At 52.0% G+C, this 24,161-nt stretch overlaps 1 protein-coding gene across 1 annotated transcript in view; it reads right to left on the bottom strand.

The window, feature by feature from the left end:
* BSN (bassoon presynaptic cytomatrix protein) overlaps positions 1-24,161 on the bottom strand; it is a 515,952-nt gene that overhangs the window by 58,280 nt on the left and 433,511 nt on the right. The window contains exon 4 of the mRNA XM_090022461.1: positions 14,853-15,284. Coding sequence (XP_089878587.1) covers positions 14,853-15,284 — 432 coding nt within the window. The remainder of the gene's footprint in view (positions 1-14,852; positions 15,285-24,161) is intronic.

The following is a 24,161-nucleotide window of genomic DNA, read 5'->3' as shown; positions in this document are numbered from 1 at the left end:
ATAGCTACAGTCTCTAAATGTCGTAATGCATCAATAATAATTAAGGTGGGTAGTAAATGTACTGGGTTAATGCATTAGCTTTTTCCATATGGAAAGCTAGACATAAATCCTATGTTTAATCACATGAAAAATACATTTGGGGTTATAACTCCTGGTGGTATTTACTCACATCAGGAGATTCTCACATAACTTAACATGATCAGTAGTCTGTCCTCTGGGCGAGATGAGAATGCTTGGGTAGAGCTGCATCCCAGAGGGTGCATCTACATGTGCATTTGATCCAGAAGTGGTTCACTTACGAGTAAACTACTTAAGAGTAAATGCTCCCGGGGCATCTACATGTGCAGGGATGTGGGAGCAGATTTGCTGCTGCTAGCAGCAAACTGCTCCTGCTTCCTGCGGCCTGGCAATGGACCCCTTTTGCTACCGAGGGAGCTGGAGGCTCTGGCTGCAGCTGCCTGTGGCTGGCAGCCATCTACAAAAGGCAGCTTTGCTCTAGGGCTGTGCAAAGCTTCAGGTATTGCTTTGATTCTAAGAAGATTCAGCCCGATTTGGTGGCCAAATCTCCAAATCTGAATCGAATCAGGTGACCAATAAAAAGGTCTGAATCGATTCAAAGTTCTCTGAATCTTCAGAAAAGATTCTTTTTTCGGAGAGCTTCCATGATTCAGACAGTCCCCGCCGGCTGCAGCAGGGAGCTGCAGCTGGACTTGGAACTGGTAAGTAGGGGCGGGAGAGGGGGGGGTGGGGGAGGGGACCATGGGGGGACCTCTGCCAGGCCCCATCCCCTGCTTGCTCCCCCACCCCCCGCCTGCTCTCCCAGCCCCCCCATGGCTGCCCCGCCTGCCCAGCTCCTGGTGCTTTAAAAAAAACCCCCACTCACAGGTGCTGCCAGGGAGGGGATGATCCCTGCTGCCCCCCACTACCCCCTGCTGTGTGGGGGGCTCTGCCATGAGTCCCCTGACCCCCCTCCCCTGCTGTGCCAGCCCCCTGCATGGCTCCCCTGCCCGTCCCAGCTCCAGCCCTTAAGAAAATAAAAAACTCGAGAAAAACCCTGGAACTGATTGCTCCTGCAGCAGCTTCGGGGGGCTTGTGGAAGAGCACCCCATGTGGCGTGAGGCAGTGGGGATAGCCCCCCACTGGGCAGGAATGGTGAGTGCAGGGTTTTTGGGTGGCACAGTGACCCATTGTATCCATAAAGCCTTGACTTTTCTTAAAGGGCCAGAGCTAGGGCGGGCGGGGCAGCCATGGAGGGCGACTGGGGGAGCAGGGGGCAGGGGCAGAAGGCTTGTGCAGAGCCCCCCATGCAGTGTGGGGCAGCAGGGGTCACCACCCTGCCTGGCAGCACCTGTTGAGTCAGGGCTTTCTCTTTCAAAGTGCTGGGAGCTGGGGCAGCTATTACCAGCCTGGGAGAGATGGGCCTGGGTGATCAATTCGGGACAGTGATTCGAATCACCGAATCGGATCACTGTCCTCCGAATCGGCCGAATCCGAAGCGAGTACTAGCCACTTCACACAGGCCTACTCTGTTCCCTGTTCCCTGGCCAGCTGCTTTTCTGACCGGAAGCAGTGAGCAGAGCCCAGGTGCAGCATGCGGAGGCTCTCCCACTGCAGCCTCTGCCTCCCCACCCGCCATGGCTGCTCTGGCCCCTGCCCCTGGTAATGATGGCCAGGATCCCGGGCTCCTGTTGGCTATGGTGCTGGCCCTGCTGCCCCAGTGCCCCACATTGAGGCCCTGGACAAGGCACACACCCACCAGCAGGGGCCAGGGCACCAGGTGTGAGAGACGCTGGCCAACTATCTCCTCCTGCACTCCCTACTGTAGCCCACCTGGACAGCTGCCCATGGATCCCTGCCACACAGCACCATGCTCACTGAAAACAAGTTCTCCAAAAAACACTTTACTGCCTTCACAGAAACAGATGCCCCGCTCCTTTCTCCCTCCCCAACCACAGACCTCCCCCTATTCCCTCCTCCTCCTTCCCCAGTAACAGACACCCCACCCAACAAGAGAGCCCTTTCACCACCCACCCCACGCACCACCAGTAAAATACACTCTTCCCTTTGCAAACTGTGTACATTGTTGTGCTGGCTTGTGAGTGCCCTCTCAGGGTTGGAAGCCATGGGGTGGGAGTGCCTAGGGGGCAGAGCCCAGGGACAAGCAGTGAGCACTCCAACATCTGGCTATTCCCTCATGGGTGTGCATGCTGCCGTGAGCCCAGCAGTTGGGGTTCGCCCAAGGATGATGTCAGGTACAGTCTTCTGATATGTCTGTCTCCCCCTTTGGCAGACAGTGGCCAGGATCAGCAGGGCCAGTGCACAGTCCTGGCCCTGCTGCAGACAGCTTCTGCTTCATAGCCACATGAAGCCAGGGCAAACAGCGTGGCTGGGCCCAGGCAGGGGGGCAGGGGACCCAGGGCAGGGACCGGTGCAGTAGCTCCTGGCTGGTGGAGATGGCCCTGGATCTCTGCACAAGCACACAGCGGGGCCTGGTGTTGGGGGGTGGGCAGCTGCCAGAGGCCAGACGGGACTGTAGTCAGGGGCTGGGCAGCAGGTGGCATGAAGGAGAATGCCAAAGCCAGGACAGTGTCCAGCACCTGGCAATCCTTCTCCATCGCCTCCACTGCCCTAGCCATTAGCGTAGCCTGCTGCTCCAGGGCCCCCATGTGCCGCTGCTCCTAGAAGCTGTGTTCAGAACACCTGTTCCACACAGTTCTATGCCTTCCTGCAGTCCAAGTCCTGTGTGTGACATGTGTTCTGCCAGGGGATGTCCTCCACTTGCTAGGCATGCGCATCTGCCACCTTCTCCTCTGACACTGTCACCAGCCATTCCAGGAGGAGGGTCCCGTCCTGGGTCCTCCAGCAGAGTTGGAGCATCTGCAGGGCCCTGGATGAGGGCAGTGTTGAGTCTGAGGCCACATCCTGGCTGTCAACTGCAGCCTCACCCCTGCGTGCAGTTGCAGGACCTGCAGAGCCATAAAAAAGAAGCTGTTTGTGAGAGTTTGCAACATTTCTGAGATAAGGTGCTCTGTATCAGGGGATCGCATGCTGCCCAGCCTCAGATCAGGGGTCATGCATGCATGGGTGCACACGGACCGTGGTAAGTTGGCTGAGCAGGCCTGGGTCCAGGTGGCTGCCAGCTGAGCCCCTTGTCCCTGCTTCCTCCACAGGGATGGGTGGGCCGCTGGGTGCTGGCTGCAGACAGTCTGCCTCCTCCACCCTGTTCCCGGGCTGGGACAGACCTGGCTCCTGGTAGCACCTGCTGCCTGGGTCCAGACCCATTCCCTCCAGCCACCTGCAGGCCAGCCTGACTCCTGTGCTCCTGCCAAGCCCATGGTGCCCAGGCTTGGTAGGTATGGGACTCCTGGATGACTGGGACATGGAGCTGCTGGCGCCCCTACCCGCCCCACAAGGAGCCTTCCCAAGAAGGCACCCTGGGGCCAGCCCCCTACTACACCAGCTCTGCACGCCCAGTGTTTCGCTGTTGCAAGTGTCCCAAGCACAGTGCAAGGACCTGTTTGTGCTGACCAAGGGGTGCCCAACCCACTATGCCCTGCTGCTGCTGCTGGCCATGGTGCCCTGGCTGCACTTGTGCACCTGGCATGGGACCCTGAGCTTTAATAGTGCAGGAGGCAAGCCCGGGCTGCCCTTCAATCTCTGCTGCCACTTGGAGGGCTATCTGTGGCTGCACTACACATCCCTAGAGGACACCACTGCTAGCATTGATACATTCCTCAATGTGCAAGAGGCCCATGCCCATCTAGTTGCAGGGGCACAGATGCTAATAAGGTTTTACACTGTCTCCCACATCCCTGTGTGCTGGGGGTGGGGAGGGAGGGTGGAACCCAGGGGCACAGGTGGACCTGGCAGGGAGTGGGGGCTGGAGCCAGGGTAGGGCCAAGGTCAGAGGCTGGGGTAGGGAGGGCATTCCCTCCCAGTGCAGGGCTTACCATGTTGGTGGGGCTGGCATGCTTGGTGGCTCAGGTCAGTCCCTATTGGTGGTGACAGCGTGTGGCTCCCAGCAGTATCATCAGTCGAAGGGGTGCGGTGTGTGGCTTCCCAGGCAAGGGCCCCCTCTGGGGAGGAGCTGGTACTGCTGGCAGCCGGCGGTGACATGGCTGGCTTGGCTTCGTGGTCAGGGCTGAGGCTCCAGAGCTGGCAGTGTAGGTGCTGGCTCAGGTTCTCAGAGCTGCTGGAAGATGCTGGGGGCAGGGAGTTCAGTGGGATGGGCTGCTGGTGGGCTGAGGGGCCCTCCCCTGGTGACATATCACAGCAGGTGCCAGGCTGTAGCAGAGGATTGGGCAGGCTGCCCATACTGCAGTACACAGCATGGCTACGGCCACAGTCCCAGGGTGCAAGGATAGCATCCAGTTGCCACATAAAGGGCGTGGACTCATGAGCAGTCCATGACTGATGGTTGTGGTCAGTCACAGTGACCCATTGTATCCATAAGGCCTTGACTTTTATATGGTACTGGCATGCCAACCAGTCATGCCTGTGTTCCTGCATACAGTCTGACAGCTCCTCATAAACATGCATGTTAGGTGCTTGCCCCATGTGAACTGTCTCAGCACCTCAGCCTCACCCCACAGCACCACAAGATCCCCAGTCTCTTCCAGTAACCAGTTGGGGCCCTGGGAGGTGACATGTGGCACCAGTGAGGATGCCAGTGTGGCTCCCACAATGGCTCTCTGGGTCTCTGTGCAGTTGTTCTGGTGCTGCTGGGCCTGGGCAGTTTCCTGTAGCACCCAGAGCAGGGGCACAACACAGGACTGGCAGCTGCATGGTGAGGCAGTGTCAGGCAGCAGCTGTGGGGTTCAGGCAGGCTGCTGGGGGCCGCCTGAGGCCAGGTAGAGCTAGCCCTGGTGGCTAGGAGCTGGCTGCAGCTGGGCCTGGATGCTGGCAGGTAGCTCCAGCACCCTGAGGGGCTGGACAACACAGCCCTGGCAGCTGTGTGACACTATAGTGCCAGGGAGTGGTGCCAGGGTGCAGGCAGGCTGGCTGAGTTGGCCTGTGGCTTGTGCAGGAGGATGCAGTGGCCACAGGCTGCCTGCACATACCCCAGGACTCCACAGTGCCTGCAGGCTTTTAAGGGCCTGGGGCTGCCATACAGCTGGTCCTGACCTGGGCTAGGAGAGGATCCCAGCCCCAGGACCTTCAGGTGTGGATGAGGCTGGCCCCCTAGTGGCAGGGCTGACCGGGGGGAAATTTACTCCTGGTTAGCATCTAGATGTGCTACTGTGCAGTAACTACTTGCAATTAAATTTGCAATATGCAAGTGCAGGTAGCAAATTTACTCAAGAGTAGAAGAGTTTACTGTGCAGTAAGCATGTGCACTTGTAGACAAGCAAACTTTCTGAGTAGTAAACTCTACTGTGCAGTAAAGCAGCTTGTACAGATGCACCCAGAGAGAATGAAGGGGGAGGGGAGGAGGGCGAGAGATGCTGCAAGTCAGGACTGAGGAGTATCAGCAATCCTGGGAATGAAGGGACAGCCGGTCTATACCTGTAGGAATTATGCCTGGCAATAGACAGTGCTATTAGTTTGAGACTTATATGACCATGAAATCTGAGCAATCTAACCTGAACCTGTTCAGCCTCCACAAGAGAAGGATCTGATGGCCATCTATAAATTTACCAAGGGGGACCAGCAGGGAATGGGAAAGACCCTGTTCCCCCGAGCAATACCAGAAGTAACTAGGAATAATGGCCACACGTTGACTGAGAGTAGGTTCAGGCTGGACATCAGGAAGCACTACTTCACAGTCAGGGTGGCTGGAATCTGGAACCAACTTCCAAGGGAAGTGGTGCTTGCTCTTACCCTGGGGGGTCTTCAAAAGAAGGTTAGATAATCACCTTGACGGGGTCATTTGACCCCAGCATTCTTCCCTGCCCATGGCAGGGGGTCAGACTTGATGATCTGCTCAGGTTCCTTCTGACACTACCAACTATGAAACTATGAAAAATGGAAGCATTTTTCATTCAGGTAATTGGACTCTTCATATATCCAGTGCTCTTTGGGTGGCAGCTGTGATAATCCTTATCTGGAACCCTGCCGTGCTCCCCAGGGATGGCTGTTACTGCCCACAGAACCAGTCTGCTGCAGATACTGGTCCTTTCCCTCTAGAGCAGTGGTTCCCAAACTGTGGTACACGTACCATCAGTTGTATACAGACATCCTGGAAGTGGTACATGGAAGGTCGGGGGGAGGGGCTGCACACACCCAGAGCCTAGCGGCAACCTGCTTCACATAGCCTGCTTCACACAGCCAGGAACACAATACCACATGTCGAGCAGCACCCAGTAGGTAAGTGTGCGGGGGGAAAGGCAGGGGAGAGCGGGGCAGATCAGGGTCCCCACAGTGAGGGAGGTAGCGGAGCAGAGGCAGGTGCTGGGGTGAATGGGGCCCTGGGGAGGGTGGTGCAATGGTCAGAGCCTGGGCAGCTCATGGCGGGGGGGCTCCCCGCCATTGTGTGCACCCTAGGGCAGACATGGGGAGCACATGACACCCAGATCTGCGTGTGGGGCAGAGACAGGCTGCCACTGCATGCTGGGCTCTGCACCATGCTGCCACTGGCTCGGGAGCTTCGCGCGATGCCATGCGCGTCCTGGCTGTACTGCATCCTCTGCCCGCCTGGTGGCAGCAGGCACATGATGTCCCGTGCGGTGTTGGAGGCAGCTGTAGCATGGTGCAGAGCACACTGGCAGCCCACTGCTCACCCTGTCCCTGAAGCAGTGCTGGCACAAAGGCAGCCTGGGTCTTTCCAGGGATGCAGGGGGGTTCTCTCCACTATGCACACCCTAGGGCAGGCATGGGGACCACGTGCCCCCCGGATCTGAGCATGGGGGGGAGGCAGACTGCATGTTGGGCTATGCATCACATGGTGCTGCCTCCAGACCTGCGTGGGACGCCATGTGCCTGCCGCTGCCAGGCGGGCAGAGGCATTTGGCCAGTGCACGTAATGCACATGGGCATCCCACGCAGGTCTGGAGGCAGTGGCAGCAGCAGCAGCGTGATGCAGAGCCCAGTGCACATCATACAGCCCACTTCAGCTCAGACTCGGGGGGCACATGCCCCCTATGTCTGCCCCAAAGTGTGCACATGTCCTCCACGTCTGCCCCTCTGCTGCTGCTGAGATCCAGGGGGCAGCACACAGCCCACTTCAGCTCAGACTCGGGGAGTGCACACAGTCTTTCTCCCCCCGCTGCTGCTGCCTCCAGACCTGTGCGGGACACCATGTGCATACTGAGTGCTGGTTGAGTGCCTCTGCTCGCCTGGCTGTGGCAGGTAGATGGTGTCTTGCCCAGGGAGATCCCGGTTGCAGCCCGGGGGGCTCCGCCCTGCTTACGCTGCACCTGGCACACACAGGCCAAGCAGGGAGCCCTCCGAGCCTGGCGTCCTGCCCCAGCCAGGTGGTGTTCCCCTGAGTGCAGGGGGGCTGTGCTCCACCCCCATGGAGCTGCACAGCCCAGGCTGGGCCCCACCTTTGGCGTCACTGAGCACCCCTGCTGTGGCACGAGTCTCTGAAGCCCTGGGGCAGCCTCCCTCTCTATTCTCTCTCTCTTCCTCTTCTCTTCCCTCTCTCTCTTTCTCTTCTCCCTTCTTCTCTTTCCTCTCTTCTTTCTCTATTCTTCTCTCCTCTCTCTTCCTCTTCTCTCTCTCTTCCCTCTCTTCTTTCTCTCTTCGTTCTCTCTTCCTCTTCTCTCTCTTCTCTCTTCTCTCTCTTTTCTTTCCCACCCTTATCACAACATGCTTAACAAAAAAGAATACACAAGAACAAAGGTAGTACAGGAAGTTTTATTTATTGTCATTATGTTTAGAATTTTTAGAAAACCTGGCATTTATGATTATTAACTATATTACTATGCAGTGCATCCTGCCATGTACCCTCCACCCGAGTTTTGTTTTTCTGGTGTGCCTGTACTCTGCACCTTACAGGGTACACATTGCATTTTTTTTCAATACTCTGGCCAAAAATGTTGTGTACCTCTGGTTTACACTGTCTTTTTTTCCAATTTACAATTGTTTTATATTGCTAGCATAACTTTTAAGACAATGTTTTACAATTACTAAATGTTTCGATGTTTTAATACATAGTCTGCTACCTATGTGTATGAAAAATCTGCTGGTAGTACTTAAGGGTGTATCATTTGAAATTGGTGGTACTCTGTCAGAGTTTGGGAACCACTGCTCTAGAGGGCCTCTTACAGTTGGGGTGAAGACTGGAGCTTCATTGCCCCAGTGACTCGGGCGTGATTAGGAAGCAGATCCCTAGATGTTCCCAGGCCCTCCCAACAGAGGGGGGCAGGGTTCTTCTGCCCTGTACCAATGGCATCTTTACTTACAGTTTCTGTTACCTTTAGGTTCAGTCACACCTCGTTTTATTCCTATGCAAATACTGCTCAGTGGACATGTCTCTGTTTGACAGAGACAGGATTTTGCCTGTAGTCCAAACCCTGCCTCCATACTCCCTAGAGCAGGGGTTTTCCTTTTTTAATAAGTTTACCTCTGGCAGCCAGACATGGAGTGGGGTGGTGGTGGGGTGGAAAGGGCTGGCATGCAACTGGATGCGGAGTGGCAGAGCTCGGGGTAATGGGTGGCGGTGGCAGTGGCCATGTGCAAGCTTCCCTCCCATTGCCCTCTCTGCATCCGGCTGGCTGGGCAGTGCCTGTGCGGCCTGCAGAGGGGCACCACTGCCCTCACCCCCCTGCCCGCCCTGCTTCTGGTGGGCAGAGGTGCGAGGTGGTGGGTACAGGCACTCAATCCCCACACGCCTGCCCACACATACCCTCTAGTTTCATAGTTTCATAGTTTCTAGGGGCGGAAGGGACCTGAGTAGATCATCTAGTCTGACCCCCCTGCCATGGCAGGAAAGAGTACTGGGGTCAAACGACCCCAGCAAGGTGTTCATATAACCTCCTCTTAAACACCCCCAGGGTAGGGGCCTGCACCACTTCTCTTGGAAGCTGGTTCCAGACCCTAGCCGCCCTGACCGTGAAGTAGCGCCTCCTGATATCTAACCTAAACCTACCCTCTGCCAGCTTGTGACCGTTATTCCTGGTCACTCCTGGCGGTGCTCGGGGGAACAGTGACTCCCCCAATGCCTGCTGGCCCCCTTTGACTGGTTTGTAACAGGCCACAAGATCCCCCCTCAGCCTTCTCTTGTGGAGGCTGAACAGGTTCAGGTCCCGTAGCCTCTCCTCATAGGGCCTGCCCTGCTGTCCCCTGATCATGTGAGTGGCCCTCTTCTGGCCCCTCTCCATGCTGTCCACATCCCCCTTGAAGTGCGGCGCCCAGAACTGGACGCAGTACTCCAGCTGTGGCCTGACCAGTGCCGCATAGAGGGGGAGGATCACCTCTTTGGACCTGCTCGAGATGCATCTGTGGATGCATGCCAAGGTGCGGTTGGCCTTCCTAACTGCCTCTCCACACTGCCGGCCCATGTTCATCTTGGAGTCAATGATGACTCCAAAATCCTTTTCCGCCTCTGTGCTGACAAGAGGGGAGTTCCCCAACCTGTAGGTATGGTGCTGGTTGTTCCTCCCCAGGTGCATCATTTTGCACTTGTGTGTGTTGAATCCCATCCTATTCTCATCCGCCCACCCTTGTAACCTGTCTAGGTCTGTTTGTAGCCTGTTGCATCCTTCCAGTGTGCCCACGTCCCCCCACATCTTAGTATCATCAGCAAATTTGAACAGGGTGCTTTTTACCCCCTCCTCCAAGTCACTGATGATGTTGAACAGTGCGGGCCCGAGGACCGAGCCCTGGGGAACCCCACTGCCCACATCCTTCCAGGTTGAGAAGGACCCATCCACTACCACCCTTAGGGTGCGGCCCTCCAGCCAGTTGGCGACCCATTTGACTGTATGGGTGTCTACACCACAGTCCTCCAGTTTCTTAATGAGAATGGGGAGAGAGACAGTGTCAAAAGCCTTCCGGAAGTCCAGGAAGACTATGTCCACTGCTACCCCTGCATCTAATGATCTGGTGATCTGATCGTAAAAGGCCACCAGGTTGGTCTGACAGGACCTGCCACTGATGAACCCATGTTGGTTGCCCCTAAGCATGCAGTCCCCTGCTGGCCCCTCATGGATGTGTGCCAGAATAATTTTCTCAAACAGCTTGCCTAGGATCAAGGTAAGACTAACTGGCCTATAGTTTCCCGGGTCCTCCTTCTTCCCTTTTTTGAAGATGGGAACCACGTTGGCCCCCTTCCAGTCCTCCGGCACCACACCAGAGCATCACGAGTGCTCACAAAGCCATGCCAGGGGACTTGCAATGACCTCGGCCAGTTCCTTTAGAATTCTAGGGTGGAGATCATCCGGACCGGCTGACTTGAATACGTCCAACCTCTCCAGAAGTTCCCTAACTAGTTCCTCACTAACCCTTGGCCCAGGTGTGCCTCCCCTGGGGCCCGAGGGGGGCCCAGAAGGGAGGTGGCTGTTCTGGTCCCTACTTAGGAAGATGGAGGCAAAGAAATCATTAAACATGTTAGCTTTGTCGTCTGGTGTGACAACCAAATTTCCCAATGTGTCCTGCAGGGGCCCCACATTACCCGGGACCTTCTTTTTACCCGCTATGTATTTAAAGAAGGACTTCTTATTGTCCTTAATCCGGGAAGCTAGTCCTAATTCCATCTCTGCCTTGGCCTTCCTGACTGCCCCCCTACATCCCCGAGCGACTGCAGTATAGTCATCCCTGGTGATGACCCCTTCTTTCCATTGGGTGTACGCCTCCCTTTTAGCAAGGAGACATTCCCGGATGCTTTTGGTGAGCCATGGGGGCTTCTGTGCTCTCCGGCTCCCTTTGATCCTCGTTGGGATTACCTCCCTTTGGGCTTGGAGGATTGTCTCCTTAAGGAACGACCACTCTCCTTGGACACCTGGCTCCCCTCCCCTCTGGGATCTCAGCGCTTCCCCAACTATCCTCCTTATCTTGTTGAAGTTTGCCCTCCTGAAATCTAGGGCCGCTGCCTTACTGCAGGCTTTTGCCACCTTGCGCTGGATGGTGAATTCCAGCAGGCGATGATCGCTGTCGCCCAGGTGGTCGAGCACTTGCAGCTCCCTCACCAGGTCATCACCCGTGGCCAGCACTAGGTCCAACAAGGCATCTCCCCTGGTGGGGCTGTGCACCTCCTGGGTTAGATGGAGGTCCTGCACTCTGGCCAAGAACCTACGCGAGCGGTCAGACCTGGCTGACTGCTCTTCCCAGCAGATGTCCGGGAAGTTCAGGTCCCCCATGACTACCACATCCTTAGACTTTGCTACCTCTGTGAGCTGACCTAAGAATTCCTGGTCAAACTCTTCTCCCTGGTTGGGAGGTCTGTAGTAGACCCCCACCGTTAAGTCTCTTTCCCCTCAACTGCCTTGTACTCTAACCCAAAGCACTTCAGAGTGCCCCTCCTAGGGCCTTCCCAAGTACCCCTGGAGGTATGCGTACCCCCAGTTGACCTCCCCTGCCCTAGAGCAGCAAATGGTCCAAAGGCCAGTTCAAAAATGTGACTGCTGTTCAGCTGAGTGGTTCATTCCTTGGGCAGAAGAAGGTTTGCAGTAGGTGCAATCCCAGGTTGCTCTGAGCTTTTAAACTTCAAATTGAACTTGGGGAACCTGTAATTAGTTTTTAGTTTGGGAAGGGAATAGTTCTGCTGTCCTGTACGAAAGACTGAAGGTCTTAATTCCTGTACCGCACACTCCCAGATAGCCTAATAAATGAACAAAGAAACCCACAGACACAGGCTTTATTAGGAAATCCTTTGGGGACATTAGCTATTTAATGAAATTTAATTTTGATGGTTGGCATCACTACAAAGAATTTTTAGAAGTCATGGCAATTGTCAGAGAGTGGTGCGGGAGACACACTGGGCACTCTTAGAAACAAACATGTTATTTTAATTGAACCCACAATTAGGCTATTATAGAAACACCAGGGAAAGGTGATCCCCCAGCAGATGTGGAACAGTTTTCAGCACCCAGACCCCACTTTGTTATCCTAGCTGTCACAGAGTAATCCCAACTATCTGCTGGCAGATGTTATTCAATTTAAGAAGCATCAGCAAACATCTGTATAAGCAGCCTTTTCCTTTACTGGCTGTGATGTAGGTTTCTCTAGCCTTCCCCCTAGGTGATGTCCTTTTCCACTGGAAGGCAGCCTGGGTGAGAATCTAGCACACTTAGCAGCTGCCCAGCTCATAATCAGCTTTCCATCCTGCTGCTCATGCAGCTGTCAACAGCATACTCCCTTCTTGGCTGGACATTTGTTCACACTGTAGATCTCTGTTCTGGGTCCTCACCTCCAACTATTATCTCACTCTGCGTATCTCATAATTAGTCCTTGTAAATTATGCCCCCCCACCCCCATGCCCCAATTCACTGTGTGGGCAGCTGCTGCCCGAGCAATGAGCGCATGTCACAGGGATATGTGGGGAGCGGATTGCAGCTCTGTCCTGGGACCCCAGCCCCATGCTGTCACTGCTCCACTATTCTGGCTCTGGCCCTGTCCCGTCCTACTCCCGGCCGCTGCTCACCACCTGCCTGTGACCCTATCCCATATGCCCAGCTGAGCATGCCCTGCCCACAGGAGTCCTGGGCCAGTCTCCATGAAGACCCTGCCCACCTGCTCACCCTGTTCAGCATCTCTGGCAGTGGGTGCCCAGCAGATGGGTCAGGATGCCCAAGCAGCAGGGCCAGGTCTGGCAGTGGCAAAGACACTGGCACTGCCAGCCAGAAAGTGCTGCTGCTGCAGGAGCTGCCAGGAAACTGAGTCCAGGCGCTGCACTGTCCCTGCCCCACCGCTGTCCTGCCCAGTCCCACAGACTATAGCTCCTGGCATGCCCAAGAGCAACACGTGAGAATAGGGTAGGCTGTGCTCCATGCCAGGTGGCACCTCTGCACCTAGGGGCAGAATGGACATGTGCTATGGCCCAGGCTGCCCCCTGCACCTGGGCTGGGCATGGCCGAAGGACATGCCGCAGGCTGGATAGAATAATTTAATAGGCCAGATCCAGCTGCAGGCCATATTTTGCCCACACTGCCTTACACCAATTTTAAAATAGCCACTGCTTTGGCTTCAATAGAGTTGATTCTGATTTATAGCAGAGAGGGTGCGAACAGCATCAGGCCCAAAAACTAGCTTGTTTTTTTTCACGTAAAAATGCTCTTTATTTAGCAATTTTGCTTTCCTTGTCACTGTCCTTAACTTGGCCACTATCTCTGTCCCAGACTAGAAATCTGTGTCCCCATCCTTAACTACAGATTCCCAGTTTCCTCCCACATCCTCCTTATCTGCAAGTCACTGATCTCTACAACTTTCCGAGAATTCATCCCTTCTCTGACCATGTGGAGCTAAAATCATTACCCAATGTTCTGCATTTTTTTTTACTTCATCTATTGCAATTGTGGTCTTCTGAAATCCCTGCTTTCCAAACTTGAGGTGATTCAGAACCTGGCTGCCATCAGGCTCCTTCCCAATCCCCTAAAAAAGTAGGCTGCTGCCTACAAAATTTCATGCCTCTATGAACCAGTTACTCTCCAGCATGCCACACTGCCCTATCTTTTATCCTGTTCCCAAGGACAAGAGCTTAGCCCCCTGTCCCTCTCTGCACACCCAAAAGCAGTCTCTTTCATTTGCTTCCTAGTTGGGCATTGTATTCAGAGTTCTCTTTTGGTGTTCAGGACTCTCAGGGTCATACTTCTCCATTCTTCTCTTCTGTTCCCAAATTCTCTGCTCTCTTCAGTCCTTTTTGTCCCCTTCTCTCTGCTCCCCATAAAGAGTTACTAATGATTCTTTCACCTGATTGCTCTGCATATCTGGAACATTTTCTCCGCTGAGACATTGGGCCTGATTCTCCTTACAAATACACTAGTATAGAGCAGGCATAATTCAGTGGAGGTCAACAGAAGGTAGTGTAGTGTGAGGGGGAATCAGGCCCCAGGGCACTTCTCCAATAAATCACACCTGCATTCTTCTCTCTCCATAGCATGTTGCTGACTCTCTTGGCGAGCTAACTTGGGATGAGGGCACACTGTGAATGAATTTTCACTGAAATAGCTCTCTGTTGGAAAAGGCTGTTTAGACAAAACTCAACATTTTTATAAACATGTTTAGATTTCAAGGAAAATCCCCATGGAATAAAATATTTTAAAAAAAAATCAGAACAACAGTGTTGTTACAGCACAAACAAGCGACATTTTGAGCCAGAAAAGAAGGTAAGATATTTCAAGCAGTACTGAGTAGCAGCTGTCCCGAATGGTTTTAAAAATAAAATAAAAACATATTTCTAGATAATGAAGAAATACTAAAAATACTATAAACATGAAAAGGCCAATACCAATTTAAATAACATTTTGAGGTTTCCAACTGAAAATTTCCTAAAGCCATTTTTTTCTACAAATCCATTTTATGGGGGAAAAAATACTTTTTTCTTATCTGGAACAAAAATATATGTCAAAGTATTGATATTTTGCATTAAACCATCACTGACCATACAGTGTCTGAAGGGTGCTATATAAACAGACTATATTGTGTAATAATACCTGAAGAGCCAGCATAGAAATCTAGATTGGCTAGATTAACACTGAAAATTTCTGATGAGCAATGAGACATTGCTTTCCCTAGAATGGCCATTTATATACACTTTTCCCATCACCTTGTTGAAAATATACTTGAAGGCGAATCCACTGTTTCCTGAAGCTATCACTTTTCTTTATTTCCTAGCACCGCCCTCTGACTCCTACCTACTGGCACCCACAGGATTTTCCCTATAGGTGAGGGGGTATATTCCCTTCTGAGAGAATGTGGCTACGTTGTATGATAAACAGGGCAGCCCAGTGGATGCTGGGACAAGGAGTGCTTACCTCTTGCTCTTTCACTTTCTGAGCCTCAATGATTGTCTTGCTTTCTTTGCTGTCTACTTCTGGCTTTGATGCTGTGCTTTTCCCCTTTGGCATTGGACTTTCAGGAACTTTTGGAGAGTCAGCAGGAGGCTTTGATAGTGGCTTTTCTTCTGTTGAAACAAGAGGCTTTTTCTCTTGGACTATGGTCTGCTCTGAAGACCTGAGATTCTTGACTTGGGGAGTTGTCTTGGAGAGGTGCCTGTCTGGAGGAGCTGTTGTTTGTGACTGCTGAGGTGTTGCTCCTCTCTGTTGCTGATTGGTTCCCACTGGTTGGTGTCGGGGTGATCCTGTTGGCTGTTGCTTTGGAGCAGGCAGTGGCATCGGAGCAGGATCTCCTAGGCTTCCTTCTAGCAGCCTCTGAGTTTGGCAGTTCAAACACAGCCATTCATTTTTCTGCAAAATAACGAAAGAGCATGTCATTCATTACTAAATTAATTTTTTATCTGCAGGTCTCTGTGGAGCCTGCATTCCAGCCAGGGCTCAGTAGAGAAGTGACTTTCTATTGAACATGAAGGGAACCACTTTTCCACAGGTCAGACTTTCTACTCCTCTGGCTAGGTGCAGAGGATGGCATCTAGAGTGTTTTCCTGAAGTTATAACCATTAAGGAAGACATTCCCTTGGGATTGTCTCTGGAGAAGGGTATATCCCACCTCATGTCCTCTGTTCTGAGGTCCCTGAGAGTGTTTGACTTGCAGGGAAGAAGGAACAGCTATGTACAGTTCTTACACACCAAGGAGCAGGTTTCTTAAAAGAATGAGCCAAATGGGTTAAAGAAAACACATCTATTTCTCAAGAAGTAAATGAAAGATGAAGCCTGCGCAAAAAGGGCATCTCTTTGCTGTACCAGGGACACAGAAGACATGCAGGGACCTGAGTGGCCTGGGACATAGTTCTCTTGCCCCTTGACCATATTTGAGATTTTCAAAATTTTCGCATCTCATGTTAGGACAAATCAGTAAATAAATAAATAATAAAACAGCAAGAAGAACAGCAACGCATAAATCCTGTTTTCCAGGTGAAAATCAGTATTGTCACTTTGGATCAACTGAGAATTTTCTTTCTGATTTTGAAGTATTTTATTTTGATTTTGACCCCTTTTATTGCTTTTTAAATGATTCTTTCTATAATTAGCTTAACTATTGAAATGGAAGTTTGTTGTGAACTACAAATCCAGATTCTCTGTTTCAAAGCTGTAGACAAGAAACATTCTGATATTTTAAAAAGCTTTTCCATACTGTTTTAAAATAAAAAAAAATATCAAGACCACTGCATTCCTGCAAAGAGTGCAAGGTTTGATGCATTTAGTTGAAACTTTCCCAACCAGCTCTTATACTAGGAAGAAATCATTTAAGTCAGAGAGTATTGTAGGGGCTAGGGGATACAGTAACTCCTAAGTTACTGTAGCTCAGGCAGCACTTCCAAACTGGGCATGTCTACATGTGAATTTACGTGCACCTAAACTTAATGACTCTTAGTCTAAGGCGCATTAAGGCGGTTTAGGCATGTGTCTACACATACACCCCTTAAGGTGCCTTAATGTGGATCACTGGGCGAATGTGTTTTCAGCCTGCCTTGAGCAGCACCCTGGACAACACTCTGAATGCACAGCCACTCCAGGGCCAATGGGGGACAGGTGGGGTGCCATGCTAGGAAAGTGTCATGGAGCAGTGAGAACAATGAATGCATTCCTGGCCAGGGAGTACAGAGAAAGATGCAGGGCATGCCCAGGGGCCACAGAGTCTGACAGCTGCACGTGCAGAGCTGGGGCCACTGGATCACAGCCAAGGGTGGCTCTGCTCCAAGTGAGCAGACAAGCCCCCAGGCCATGTCTAGAGACTCGAGGTAGCTTCACCCAGCGCTGGGCCTGGCTGTGCAGTACTAAGCCACCTGCTGATGCTCCAAAGCCCATGGTAGCATAGCTGGGCAGTGCACCCCAGCGCCAGCCAAGTGGGTGGGAGCCTCCAGTCCCCCTGTATGTGATTGACCCAGCCCCAGCTCTAACCCTCTCCTTGTGTTCCTGCCTTCCCAGCATCAGTTGAAAGCAAGACAAGTCGGTTGGCACACCGACAGGTACCACTGCTGCTGGAACCACTGCCTCAGTTCAAGCATCTGTGCCTTGAAGAACAGCACCTACTGCTTCTTCTTCTTGGTGGCACCCAGCGGCAGTGCAGGGCCCCCTGGTCTCAGCTCCAGCCTGCTCAGTCGACATACACAGCATTGTCACCTTAAGGCATCCACATGTCCCTTAAGGCCAGTGCAACGTGGCAAAGGCCTGCAGCAAGGCAGCAACCCTAGATTTCAGGAGGGCAAACTTCACCGAGCTAAGGAGAATAGTCAGGGATGCACTGAGGTCCCAAAGGGGAGGGGAGCCAGGTGTCCAAGGAGAGTGGTCATTCCTTAAGGAGACAATCCTCCAAGCCCAAAGGGATGTAATCCCAATGCGGATCAAAGGGGGCAGGAGGGCACACAAGCCCCCATGGCTCACCAAAAGCATAAGGGAACATCTCCTAGCTAAAAAGGAGGCATACACCCAATGGAAGGGTGGGGCCATCACCAGGGAGGACTATACTTTGGTTGCTCAGGGCTGTAGCGGGGCGGTCAGGAAGGCCAAGGTGGAGATGGAACTGGGACTAGCTACCCAGATCAAGGACAACAAGAAGTCCTTTTTTAAATACATAGTGGGTAAAAAAGAAGGTTCCGAGTAACATGGGGCCTCTGCAGGACACACTAGGAAATCTGGTCTTTGCACCAGACAGCAAAGCTAACCTATGTAACGATTGCTTTGCTTCTATTTTTCTGAGCAGGGATCGGGTCACCCCCCACACTGGGACCCTTGTAGGTCCAAGGGGAGGTGCACCCAGGCCTAGGGTCAGTGAGGACCTAGTCAGGGAACTTCTGCAGGGACTGGACGTATTTAAATCAGCAGGTCCGGACGATCTTCACCCCAGAGTGCTGAGGGAATTAGCAGAGGTCATTGAGGGACCCCGGCACAGCTTTACAAGCACTCGTGGTGCTCTGATGTGGTGCCAGAGGACTGGGAAAGGGCCAATGTGGTTCCCATTTTCAAAAAAAGGGACGAAGGAGGACCCAAGAAACTATAGGCCAGTCAGTCTTACCTCGGTCCTAGGTAAGCTTTTTGAGAGAGTTATCCTGGTGCATGTCCACAAGGGGCCAGCAGGGGAGATTATGCTTAGGGGCAACCAACATGGGTTCATTAGAGGCAGGTCCTGTCAGACCAACCTGGTGGCCTTCTATGACGAAGTCACAAAATTCTTAGATGCAGGAGTAGCAGTGGACGTTGTCTTTCTGGACTTTAGGAAGGCCTTTGACACTGTCTCTCACCCCATTCTCATTAAAAAAACTAGGGGACTGTGGCATCGACACCTACACAGTCAAATGGGTCACTAACTGGCTGGAGGGCCGCACCCAGAGAGTGGTGGTAGACAGGTCATTTTCAACTTGGAGGGATGTGGGCAGTGGGGTCCCCCAGGACTCAGTCCTTGGGGCTGCACTGTTCAACATCTTCATCAGCGACTTGGACGATGGGGTAAAAAGCACCCTGTTCAAATTTGCTGATGACACTAAGATGTGGGGGGAAGTGGGCACGCTAGAAGGGAGGAATAGGCCGCAATCGGACCTAGACAGGTTACAGGAGTGGGCAGATGAGAATAGGATGGGTTTCAACACTGACAAGTGCAAGGTGAGGCACCTGGGGCGGAAGAACCAGCAGCACACGCTGGGGAACTCCCTTCTCGTCAGTGCAGAGGCAGAAAAGGATCTTGGAGTCATTATTGATGCCAAAATGAGCATGGGTCGACAGTGTAGGGATGTGGTCAGGAAGGCCAACCGCACCTTCTCATGTATCCACAGATGCATCTCGAGCAGGTCCAAGGAGGTGATCCTCCCCCTTTATGCAGCACTGGTCAGGCCGCAGCTGGAATACTGCGTCCAGTTCTGGGCGCCGCACTTCAAGGGGGATGTGGACAGCATGGAGAGGGTCCAGAGGAGGGCCACTCGCATGATCAGGGGGCAGCAGGGCAGACCCTATGAGGAGAGGCTGCGGGACCTGAACCTGTTCAGCCTCCACAAGAGAAGGCTGAGGGGGGATCTAGTGGCCTGTTACAAACTAGTCAGAGGGGACCAGCAGGCATTGGGGGAGTCCCTGTTCCCCTGAGCACTGCCAGGAGTGACTAGAAATAACAGTCACAAGCTGGTAGAGGGTAAATTCAGATTAGATATCAGGAGGCGCTACTTCACTGTCAGGGTGGCTAGGATCTGGAAACAGTTTCCAAGGGAAGTGGTGCTGGCTCCTATCCTGGGGTTTTTTAAAAGGAGGCTGGATGAACACCTTGCCAGGGTCGTTTGACCCAAGTACTCTTTCCTGCCATGGCAGGGGGTCGGACTTGATGATCTGCTCAGGTCCCTTCCGACCCTAGAAACTATGAAACTATGAAACGTTTTGCCATTTTGATGCTGTTTTGACGTTTTGCCCATAGGCTATAATGTGGAAGGTTGAAACAGCCTATAACATTGTCATTGCTGGCCTGATCTGGATGAAACTTGCAGAAATGGTAGCCCCTTTTAAGGGCATGAAGCCTGCCAAGTTTCAATACGTTAGGTGCAGGGCTTTCAGAGAACCTCCACCCCAAAGTCTTGAGAGAAAAACTCATGTCACATGTATGTGTTAAGCCACAGCAGGGTCAAAACTGCAGGGATGGCAGCCCCTGCTGAGGCCATGAAGCCTTCCAAGTTTCAAGGAGATAGGTGCAGAGGTCTGGGGGAAACTACACTTCAAGCTGCAGACAAGCAAAACTCATGACATGGGTGACACCGTGTGTATTAAGGCGGAGCAGGGTGAAAGCTGCAGGCCTGCTAGCCCCTCCTGAGGCCCAAAGCCTGCCAGCTGTCAAAGACATAGGTGCAGGGCTTCTGGGTTCTGGGGCTCTGCACCTCTAGCTGCTGACAGGAAAAACTCATGACATGGGTACTTGTGCAACTGTGTCTGTCTTGGGTCACCAGGGGGAGGGGCGGAGGGAGGGGGGAACTACTGCAGGCCTGGCTGCTAGGCCCTGCTGCAGCCACAAAGCCTGCCAGCTGTCAAGGAGCTTGGTGCAGGGGGGTTCTGGGTCCCTGTGCCCCTAGCTGCTCACAGGCAAAACTCGTGACATGGGTGCTTGTGCAACTGCTGCCTCTCATCAGGCAGCAGGACTGAAGATCTCCCATCACTTGCCACCACAGTCCTGGGGGTAATAATTGACCACTGTATGAACATGAGGCAGCAGTGTGATGCTATAGCCAGCAGGGCCAGCAATATGGTGGCACGCATCCATTGATGCATCTCCAGCAAAACCATTGCAAAGAAGTGATTCTCCTGCTCTACTCGGCATTGATGAGGCCACAGCTGGAGTACTGCATCCAGTTCTGGGCACTGCACTTTAACAAGGATGTAGTAAAGCTTGAGAGAGTCCAGAGAAGGGCTACCCATATGGTGTCACCTCTCAGCTCTGTGTTCTTGGGGACCCCTGGCACAGGACTCATCCTGTCTGACTCACAAAGAACTTTCCCCCTCCCCACCTCTGCCTGAACAAGAACTGATTAGAGGAAGGACTTACAGAAGACAAAGAAGATGCAGTGGGAGATGCACCTAAAGCCCTCCAGACAAGGGTGACAAGAGTGAAGCAACTCCCCTGGTCTCATTTGCATCCGAGATGGAACCAGATGACAACTCATTTAAATGGGAGATGGGACAGGGATGCACCTCCATTAGCATTCAGGATGGACAGCAGAGATTCCAAGGCAAGGCCCGCACTGAATTCTGGGGTCAGAAAAGCAGGGGAGCACAGCATGATGGGGAACCCTTGCTCCAAATGCTAATCAACCCACATCTACACACACCCAGCTCAGCATTTATCAGACCAATTCTAGTAATGACTCCTCTATTGGTATCCAAAACACTGAATCTTCCTGTCTGTATTGTGAGCTCCCTCAGAGTAATGTCACCTATAGCCAGCAGTGATCAGTTCCTATTATCCAGCATGTGAACCACTGTTTACCCCTAAACAAACCTAGTGTCCTCCCTTGAGCCACTGGTAGTTCTCTACAAAAACCCCGACCCAAGCTCAAGTTCCTGTCCTGGCGTTTGGATCCAAAGCTGCACCGGTTCCACCCCTTTTCTGCCTGGAATCTCTCCACTGATCGTGCTGAGGACTCCGCCTGTCTGCCAGCTCCAGCAACACCTGGGAACCTCGACTGGTTCCAGCTTCACTGAGTGGTGAGATTCCCAACTCTCTCTCTCTCTCTCTCGCTGACTCCAGGAACCTGACTTTTATTCTCTCACTCCAGGCATGGCTTTCTAAACTTGACTTTTGCTAATCAAACTCAAGTTAAACTTCCCCCAAACCCTAATTGAAACTATGTAATATTGTAACTGTTTAGTTGTCTCTCTCTTGTATGGCTGTTATTACTGGTATAACCATAAATTCATATACCTGGCAATAAATAACTGTTATGGTCAAGCTGGATGCTATACTTTTTCTATGAACTTCACCTACTCTTTCTTCCCCTCAACCTCTCCATTTGCTCTGCAGCAACGCTTCTTTTACCTAAGGCAAAGATCCCTGTAATGCCCAAAACCACAGTGGGGTCTGCTCATCAAGGGGGTTACTACTAGGACAGTTAGGGCAAAAGATTGGGACGGGCTGAGTTACAGACACATAAGGGGATCAGCTTGTACAGGCTGATTGACCCAGTTTGGCTCAGACGTGCCCTAATGAACTGAATGCTGGCCCATGAGGGTGTCAGCGGATCACCCACCTGGATTCAGAGGTATTCTGTTTACCTGTGTGCTTGTGTCTGACTGCATTTTGTTGTTACCTTAATTAATTGATTCCTGACATATGAGGGTGTCAGCCTGTCCATGCTGGTCAACCTGGCCAGGTTAGGTGTGTCACGTTAACCTGTGTGTGTGTGTGTGTGTGTGTGTGTGTGTGTGTGTGTGTGTGTGTTTGACTGATTTGGTGGCTGGAGGAACCCAGCCCCACTGAAACTGAGCCCTGCAAGGTAGCTCCATTGGGGATCAGGACTTGCAGAAGGGAGAGATACAGCTCCGTATAGAAACACAAGTAACACAAGCAGCACATTGACAGAATTACAGAGACCCCCAGAAATGTACCCCTGATAAATGGGCACACCCCGAAGTGATGGGCAAATCTGGTAACAATGGTCAGAGACGTGCACGGCAAACCATACAAGGAAAGGCTGAGGGACCTGGGACTCTTCAGCCTGAAAAAGAGAAGGCTGAAAGGGGACTTGGTAGCAGCTTACCACTACATCAAAATCATTCATCTAGGGCTCGGTGAACAACTATTCACCAGGGCACCCTTGGGGAAAACTAGGAGTAATGGTTATAGTCTGGACACCTTAGTTGTGAAGTAGTTTTTCCTAATGTTGATCTTGAAACAAGCCTGAAACGATCTTCCATGAGTGTGTGACCATTACTCCTACTTTTTCCCAAGGGTGCCCTGGTGAACAATTTTTTTGACTGAGTTTTTCAGGATTGTGTTTTTCAATTTTGACCAGTTTAACGAGCACACATACACATGCACGTATGCACGGTGGCCACTGCAGGAGCTGGGGGCCATGCCGGGAGGGGGTTGGAGGGGCAGGGCTGGTAGTGCCTAGGAGCCCAGTGCTGGTGGCCCCTTGCTTTGCTTAGGCCCCAGCTGGTGCAGGTGCCAAACTCCTGCAGAGCCTGGCCCAGCCTGGCCTGGCCCCTGTGTGATCAGGGCAGGAGACAAACTCCCATGGAGGCCAGGCCGGTCAGAGCAAGCTGCAGAGTGAGCAGCTGGCAACACCAGCCTCCCCGCTGCTACAAGCCCTGCCCCTCCACCCCCAGCACAACCTTACCTGCACTGCCCTCAGCTCCTGCAGCAGCTGCCATGCGTGTGTGTGCGCGTGCACATGTGCACTTGCAGCACCCCCCACCCTTGATTTCTTTACCTCCATCCCAAATGGGTTTTTTGTTCTTTTTTTACATCTCCTTTATGTACATTTCAGTAATTATCAGTGGAAATAGTTTTCTGTCAGTCTGTAAGTGTCAGGTGAATTCAGTGTTTATCAATGTCTATCAATAAAAATCAAATCCTGCCAAGCTAGTCATTACACTTAGAGGGTGTGTGGAAAGTGTGGTGTTCCTGGGTGGATTACAGCCCTCTGACCAATACGGTTCTTTCTGTTCCCATTTTAGCTTTTGGTGGCAGAACAAAGACTAAAAATGGACTGTTGAGTTGTGTGTATTTGGCAGCTGTCGTAACATCACAGACCTTTTTATGTATTTACTGATAGACGCACATGGAAAGTGGCTGCAGCCTCTTTACTGTTCTTCTTATATTTTCATAATAGAAAATCCTTTTTCTTTGACTCTGCTGAACTACTGGACATTTTTCATACTTTTCTTAAAATACAATAACTTTTTCTGAAACTACAGGAAGCAATTCTTGAGTCATTTGCTACATTAAACCAAATGGCTGCTTAACCTTGATATAAGACCACTGTGGCCTTCATGAAAGGCTGCAAGACCTCCAGTGCTGCTGTGCCGTAACTTCACTCAGTTACCAGGTGATTCCCACAGGGTTAATCATAATGGCATCCAAATGGACTCATAGTAGGCCCCTAATACCACCATAGCAATGTGGTGCTGTTGTGTGCAGCCACTCAGAGGAAGTTGAGTAGCACACATTACTGCTGTCAGTCCTCTCTTTAAAATATTCCTAGGAACATGCAGGAAGGACTCTCCACCTAACCGGGATCATGCCGGTACAATGCAAGGAGGCAATGGTATACTATTTGTTGATGTACGGTGGGGAGACAGAACTGGGCTGTTGGTATTGCTTCACATTACACTTCTCCCTGGGTGCATCTACATGTGACGCTATGCAAAAACTGATGCTACAGCTACATTGCTGTAGTGGCATGCTCCCTCGGTATAGCGCATCGCTACAGCAGCTAAAAATAACCATGCCCTGCACGCACAGCACAGTATGGGCTGTTACTACACTGTCATTTAGTACTTCCAAAAGGAAATGTAGATGCATCCTCTGTATTGGAATACTTCTGTGCAGGCAAAGGATTCTGGAAAAGCTTTATAGACAGGATTCCTGAAATTACTTTTCTCTGCCTCTTGTGTTAGTAAACATGAGCTGTGGTATGGGTTTACATTATTTTGCAACTGTTTTGCTTTAAATTTATCTCACACTTCTCACCAAGGTCA

Source organism: Crocodylus siamensis, chromosome 11 (assembly GCF_052110815.1).
Source record: "Crocodylus siamensis isolate JL-2025a chromosome 11, ASM5211081v1, whole genome shotgun sequence".
Classification (NCBI taxonomy): Eukaryota; Metazoa; Chordata; order Crocodylia; family Crocodylidae; genus Crocodylus; species Crocodylus siamensis.
This window is presented reverse-complemented; position numbering and strand designations above follow the sequence as displayed.